General features: G+C 32.0%; 1 protein-coding gene and 1 pseudogene across 1 annotated transcript; both read right to left on the bottom strand.

Annotated features, from left to right (window-relative positions):
- Positions 1-626: 626 nt before the first annotated feature.
- On the bottom strand, positions 627-5,537 carry LOC142638453 (transcription factor MYB30-like; annotated as a pseudogene).
- A 49-nt stretch (positions 5,538-5,586) lies between these two features.
- Positions 5,587-7,346, bottom strand: LOC142639018 (transcription factor MYB63-like). The gene is made up of 3 exons (XM_075813106.1): positions 7,166-7,346; positions 6,623-6,752; positions 5,587-6,124 (listed from the first exon to the last, which is right to left on the bottom strand). The coding sequence occupies exons 1-3, from the start codon at positions 7,296-7,298 to the stop codon at positions 5,587-5,589; spliced, it is 801 nt and encodes a 266-aa protein (XP_075669221.1). The 5' UTR covers positions 7,299-7,346.
- Between the last annotated feature and the right edge of the window lie 418 nt (positions 7,347-7,764).

The raw sequence follows: 7,764 nt of genomic DNA on the forward strand, positions 1-7,764 counted from the left end.
GTTTTAAAATGCTTAAGGAATTTAATTTAGTTATACTAGCTAAACAAGGTTGGAAGCTTCAGGCGGAAACTAATTCCCTTGCATATATAGTCCTTAAAGCTAAATATTTTCCTAACTGTGAGTTTATGGCAGCAACTATTGGGAAGCGTCCCTCTTATTTGTGGCGGAGTATAATGGCTGCACAAAATATTGTTAGGAGTAGAGTAAGATGGCGGGTTGGGAATGGGTAGAAGATTAGGATTTGGTCTGACAAATGGTTGCCAATTCCATCTACCTTTAAAGTAATTTCACCACCAAGAGTGTTGGGCAATCAAGCTTTGGTCTCTGATCTGATTAACAGTGATACGACGGAGTGGAAATATGAATTAATTCATCAGATTTTTGTACCACATGAGGTTGAGATCATTTTGGGTTTGCCACTTAGCTCAACTCTGCCTGCAGATACCTTGATATGGAGTACAACCTCAAATGGGAAATTCTTTGTGAGGAGTGCCTACAAAATTGCAATGGAGACTAGAGTGCATCCCGATTCCGGTTCCTGTTCCAACAATAGTGATATGAACACACTTTGCAATGGAGAGTAGAAAATCATAATTATTATATTGATAAATATTTCATTTATTCATTTAATATGAAATTGCACCAACACACCAGTTCACTAAATATGGATCTTCATTAATTCTCTTGTAGTTTTCGACTTCTTGCATTGCCTTGTAGATGGAATCAATGCCTTCATTGTAGCATGATTGAGATGCAATAAATCTTCCATCTGCGAAGGATACTGGATAGTTACTCTGGATGTAGGTATTGTCCATTACAATACAAAGGGTTCAGTCCATAAGTCACTAAATGATTGCTCAAGTGTTTCCAATGTAGCGAGACTATCTTCTTCTGTCCAATTTATGCTAGATAAAGGTGCATTATCAAACCTCAAGTAGGAGAATTCACTAGAAGATGTTTCTGGGGGTAATTGGGTGCTCTCCTGAACATGGTAAGAGGGAGAACTGCTTATAGAACTGTCAGTTTCTGTTTTCCTTGCTATATCAGCAGGCCAGTCCTAGACATTTTGAGGCCTAAGACGAGAACTAAAAATGAGGCATTTTTTTATTATTATATATTAATTAGATTAATATTTATTTAATATTTTTATATTATAATATATTTCATTTAAAATCTATTTTTCTTGCCTTTTGAGATGCAAATTGACTAATTAAATTTTTGTATTCAAGTTCTTTTAACATTTCATTTTCAATCGATAATATAGCTAATTCATTTAATCTTTCTTGGGACATTGTCAATCTTAGATATGATTTTATTAATTTTAATTTTGAAAAACTTCTTTCTGCAGAAGCTACTGTAACAGGTATTATTAGTAATATTTGAAAGAATATAATTCAACATGTCGTTATTATTTTCATTTTCTTCTAGTTGAACATCATTATGGTGAACTTGTTCATTTGTGACATTTTCATCATTATTTTCATTTTCTTCTAAATTATTTTGAAGTTCATTATCAAGATATGTTGTATTGCAAAATTGAACATCATCGTTATCTTGCAATTATATCATTTCATTATATTCTAACTCTTTTTGGTGAATTTCTTGCTCATTTGTGATATTTTCATCTAAATCTTGTGTTATGTTTTGTTTATTACTAATAACAAATTTAACCATTGATCCTTTTTGAGACTCAATTAATTTTTTTTTTTTTTAAGTTTTTCATACCTAGATGCATATTTTCTAGTAGACATTTCTAATCAAACAATATATTTATAAAGACTAAAATATAAAATAACTTTCAAGTGTAGAGCAAATGAGAAATAGAACCTGATTTATATAAAAAGTATTGTTGTAGTTTCACCGAACAATAACAAGTTTTTAGCAATCTCAACCTGCAAAAATAAAGACTTATTCAATATATTACCACTAACTAAATATATATATATATATATATATATATATATATATATATATATATATATAAACACAAGATTAAATTTTAAAAAAAAAATTAAGCACATAACAAATCCTATCTGTAACCCAAAAAGAGAAAAAAAAAAAAAAAAAAAAAACCATACCACATGGCTTGACCCACCCAAAAAAAAACACAAAACAAATCAATCTATAACCCCCAAAAAAAATAAAAAGGCAGGCTTTATTAAAAAAAAAAAAACTTGAAGGCGCAAAACTGAAAAACAAAACTGGGCCCAATCACCTTTTCTTAACAAGAACCAATGAAGAGATTCACCAAGTCATTTTCACGGATTCACCCAAAAAAAAGAAGACCAAGTCAAAGTCTCAAAGACTTTATTCTTGAAGTTCTGAACAGCTGAAGAGCAGAGAGCAGTCCAGCGAGCAGCGGTCCAGGCGGAGGAAGCTTGCTGCGGTCTGCCTTGCTTGAGCTGTTGAGCAGTGCTACAGATGAGAAGTGACTCAGTCACTCAAGTGAGAACAGTGGAGAAAAATGAATCAGAGAGAATGAGAAACAGAGCGAGGGGGAGAGCATAGAGAGGTAAAATTTTTAGGGTTTTGATTTGTGATTGTTTGGTGGTTAATCTCTTAGAACGGATTTGTAGTTTATCTAGTTGATTTTTGGTTTGTCTAGAGGATAATAATGTTATTTTTGAACAATAACTTTGTTTTTACCAAAATTTTTGTTTTTTGGTTAAAAGAATGTCCCACATTTTTGTAATTTTGAAACTAAATTTTTTTTTCCTCTACTACCCATTTTTTTCTATAATTTTGGGGCCTGTTTTCTACTTGAGGGCCTTAGGCAATTGTCTTACTCGTCTAAGGGAAGGGCCGGCCCAGTATATCAGCATCATGTTGGTAAGCTTCATTGGGCAGCATTTTCATCTTGGATATCGTAGGATTTTTCTTGGTGCACTTCTTCAGGTGGGCATGCCAGTGGTTTTTTATATCATTATCTGATCTCCTTGGCAAGTTTGCCGCAATCATAGACCATCTACAAAGGAAAATACATGGGGTTTATATAGAGGTTTTTTTTTTTTTTTTTTTGGGTTTCCTTTTTTCTTTCTTCTTTACGATGAATGAGAAGATTGTATTGCATCAAATGAATAGAGTACAAAGTTCAAGTAACAGCACCTATTAGCAGAACTGGAACACCAATATATACCAAATCTAACTCAATTTCAAAAGTTTTTATGTAGTTACACTACTATATATTTGTATTCACATATATAGGCTCATTGAAAAATTCATTTTGAATCATTTCAAAGAAAAACTGACTGATTATGGTCACATATCATGGTTACTTGCAGACACATTTATTGCAAACATGGGATGCTTATAAGTTTTCACCATGCCAACATGTTTATGCTAGATTCTTCAAAATGACTGGCATGCGTGAAGTACGTTTTGCTCATACATATTTTTTTTATCAAGTATGAAAACATGCAAACAAGAAAAAGCGCATGGAAAGAAGGGGAGATTTTGTAAATAAAGTTTTGTTCATCCAAATTCTTGTGGAAGAATTTCTAAGTTTTAAGTCCTTACTTATTACCTAGTTCTTCATGCAATTTGATGATCATAAGCTCTTCTTCTTCTGTGTAGTTTCCTCGTTTTACATTTGGCTGGAGGTAGTTCATCCATCGCAGTCTGCAACTCTTCCCACACCTTGATAAACCTGTAATCAATGTATAATAAAAAAGGTTGATTAACATGAAGTACTGTAATGCCACAGGATTCCAATTTATTTTTTTATATTTGGATTTTCTTAGGAAAGAAAAGTATGACAGAAAATGGAAGACAATCATGATAGTCAATAAAGGAAAATTATGTATAAAAATGAACAATAAAAGTAAAGCAAAATCGTACAAATGTCCTTGGATTGATTGCTATCAGCTTCAAAGAGTTTCTTAATTACCTGCAAATTTGGGAAGTTCCCGCCAGTTTCAGTGGCCAAATCTTTGAATATAAGACCTTAGTTTATTAATTATCTTCTTTTACCCTCTATGCACTTTTCTTTAGGGTCCGTTTGGATAGAACTTATTACTAAAAATTGAAAATTGAAAACACTGTAACAAAATGATTTTTAAATGTGTAAATAATGCTGTGAGACCTATTTTTAATATATATATATATATATATTTTTTTTTTTTCTGAATAAAGTGCTTATGGATCCCATGAACAGTGTGTGAACAGTGAAATTGTCTCCCGTACAATGAAATAATGTGCATGAACAATACCGGTTAGTGTTCATGCACGTTGAAAAAAAAAAAAAAAAACGCAAAATGCAACAATTATCATCCGGATTCAAATGGACACTTAGTCCATTTTTATCATAGAAGGGAGCTCTCACTATCTCTTTAATTAAAAATGTAGGTCAAGTACGTGATTCCCTAACTCTAAGTACCATATTTATACAAAAAAATTGAGTTAAAAAAAGTTCAATGATTACTGTCTTGAAGATGGACCTATCATACGTTTGGTCAAGATAATAATGTAAAAAAAAAAGTAGGCGCCCAAAATGAAGTTGCAACGAAATGGGCTTTTGATAAAGTCATGATTCCATGAGTGAAAGAACTCTTTAGATTGTGTTACATGCTCCGGCACAAGCTATGTTCAATTGTATAGAAGCCACTTCTTCTATGTCGCCGTAAAGTAGGCATAAATTTGTCTCTAGATATTTGGATATTATCAATTAGCATCAATGTAAGTCTTGAAACCTAAGAGCACTCACATTAGTGCTTGTATAATCGAAGAAAGTACTATATTTTAGTCAATCAAATCTAAAATTCATATACACAACCCATGCAAAGTTGTGTAAAAATATATAGTTGTTAAAGTAATTGTGTAAATTTACTCTGACACTATTCATTTTGCATTTTTTTTTTCTTTATGTATTTCTAGGATAAAAAAATGAGGGTAGATGTTGGTTGTTGTGAGTGAAGAAAGATAAATAGTTTAAAAATAAAATCAAAAAAATTAATATTTTAATGAAATGCAGTGTAAAATAAATAATCTAATATAAGGTATTTTAAATAGTGAGTATCTAAAAAAAGAAAAAAAGTAAATTTTTATACTAAAATAGATGTGAATTTTTGCACAAGCTGAATATGGTAAAAAAAAAAGAGCTAAATACTCCAAAAAAATAACAATCACGATTCACCAGGGTCAATTGTTTAGCATTCAAAATAACAAAAGATAGTTAACTCGATATATAAATAACAAAATATATCTTGTGTTTGCATTATTCTTCTCTACTCTTTTAGCTTTCATTTTACTATTGGTATATGTTGAATATGACTTAGAGTAGTTTTATTATTTGTTCGCTCGTATTTACACTATTCCGCACTTAGTTTAAATTAGAGTAAAATCAACTGAGCCGTAATCTTATAATTTGGGGTTTGAACAGCCTTTGTATTTTTAACACAAATCCGAGCTTTCATAATCAAACTATAAACAATTAAGCCAAAAATACAAACAACAAAGTACATAAAACAAATTGAATCGGAATGTGAGATAGCAAAACAGTTTCAAACATGATTTTAAGGAACAATACCAAATACATCCATATATACAACAAAAAAAAAAAAAAGTAGAGAACAGAACTGCACCAACACACTAGTTCACCAAATATGGATCTTCATTAATTCTCTGGTAGCTCTCGACTTCTTGCATTGCCTTGTAGATGGAATCCATGCCTTCATTGTAGCATGATTGAGATGCACTAAATCCTCCATTGGCCAAGGATTCTGGATAGTTATTCTGGATGTAGGTATTGTCCAATTCAAAGGGTTCAGTCCAAAAGTCACTAAACGATTGTTCAAGTGTTTCCAATGTGGCGAGACTATCTTCTGCAGTCCAATTTATGCCAGATAAAGGTGCATTATCAAAGCTCAAGTATGAGAATTCACTAGAAGATGTTACTAGGGGTAATTGGGAGCTCTCCTGAACTTGGTTAGAGGGAGAACTGTTTACAAAACTGTCAATTTCTGTTTTTCTAGCTATATCAGCGTCAAGCTGGTAAGCTTCATTGGACAGCGTTTTCATCTTGGATGGTGTAGGATTTTTCTTGGTGCACTTCTTCAGGTGGGCATGCCAATGGTTTTTTATATCATTATCTGTTCTTCCTGGCAAGCTTGCCGCAATCATAGACCATCTACAAAGAAAAATACATGGGGTTTATATGGAGAAGATTGTATTGCATTAAATGAATAAAGTACAAAGTTCAAGTAACAGCGCCTATTAGCAGAACTGGAACACCAGTATATACACCAAATATAACTCAAATACAAAAGTTTATATGTTCGTAGTTTCATTACTATATATTCATATTCACATATTTAAGCTCATTGAAAAATTCATTTTGAATCATTTCAAAGAAAAATTGACTAATTATGGTGACATATCTTGGTTTCTTACAGACGCATTTAATGAAAACATAAGATGCTTATGAGTATTCAACATGCCAACATGTTTACGCTGAATTCTTCAAAATGACTGGCTTGCGTGAAGTAGGTTATGCTCATGAATATTTGTTGTCAAGTATGAAAACATGCAAACAAGAAAAAGCGCATGGAAAGAAGGGGAGATTTTGTAAGTAAAGTTATGTTCATCCAAATTCTTGTTGAAGAATTTCGAAGTTTTAAGTCCGTACTTATTGCCTAGTTCTTCATGCAATTTGATGATCATAAGCTCTTCTTCTTCTGTGTAGTTTCCTCGTTTCACATTTGGCTGGAGGTAGTTCAACCATCGCAGTCTGCAACTCTTCCCACACCTTGATAAACCTGTAATCAATGTATAACAAAAAAGGTTGATTAACATGAAGTACTGTAATGCCACAGGATTCCAAGTTATTTTTTTTATATTTGGATCTTCCCACGAAAGAAAAGTATGACAGAAAATGGAAGACAATCATTATAGTCAATAAAGGCAAATCATGCATAAAAATGAACAATAAAAGTAAAGGATAAGGTTGTCATGAAAATCAGAACTAAAAGTGCTTAAACAACGTTTTCATTTTTTAGCATAATTTGAGAGAAGCCGAGGAATTAGACAGCCTTAATTATCTAGACATTTCATGAGACAGTTAACATGGTTAACCACTAATGATACATTTCGCTTTTTCTTATTAAAAAAAAAAAATACAAATGTCCTTCTTGGATTGATTTCTATCAGCTTCAAAGAGTTTCTTAATTACCTGCCAATTTGGGAAGTTCCCGCCAGTTCCTGTGGCCAAATCTCTGAATATAAGACCTTAGTTTATTATCTTCTTCCACACTCCATGCACCTTTCTTTAGTCCATTTTTATCATAGAAGGGAGCTCTCACCATCTCTCTCTAATTAAAAATTTAGGTCAAGTGATTCCCTTGCTCTAAGTAGCATATTTATACAAAAATTTGAGTTGAAAAATGTTCAATAATTACAGCCTTGAAGTGGACCTATCATATGTTTGGTCAAGATAATAATATAAAATCAAAAAAAGCAGGCGCCCAAAATTAGCTTTATCAAAAGCCCTTTTCGTTGCAACTTCATTTTTAAGGTGTAAGGTTTATGGAGGGTATTTTGGTCAATTTATAGATTTCGAGGGTATTTCAGTCATTTTTTAAGTTTCGAAGGTATTTTGATAATTTTTAGTGGTTTTTGAGCATATTTGGTCTTTTTTAGGTTTAGGGAGTATTTTAGTAATTTTAAAGGATTTTAAGAGTACTTTGGTCATTTTCAAGTTTTAGGGGCATTTTGGTATTTTTGATTATTGGGTAATTGGGTGGGTTGGGGTTTATCCATAATAATTGGGTT

The sequence above is a fragment of the Castanea sativa genome, chromosome 6 (assembly GCF_040712315.1).
Source record: "Castanea sativa cultivar Marrone di Chiusa Pesio chromosome 6, ASM4071231v1".
Lineage (NCBI taxonomy): Eukaryota > Viridiplantae > Streptophyta > Magnoliopsida > Fagales > Fagaceae > Castanea > Castanea sativa.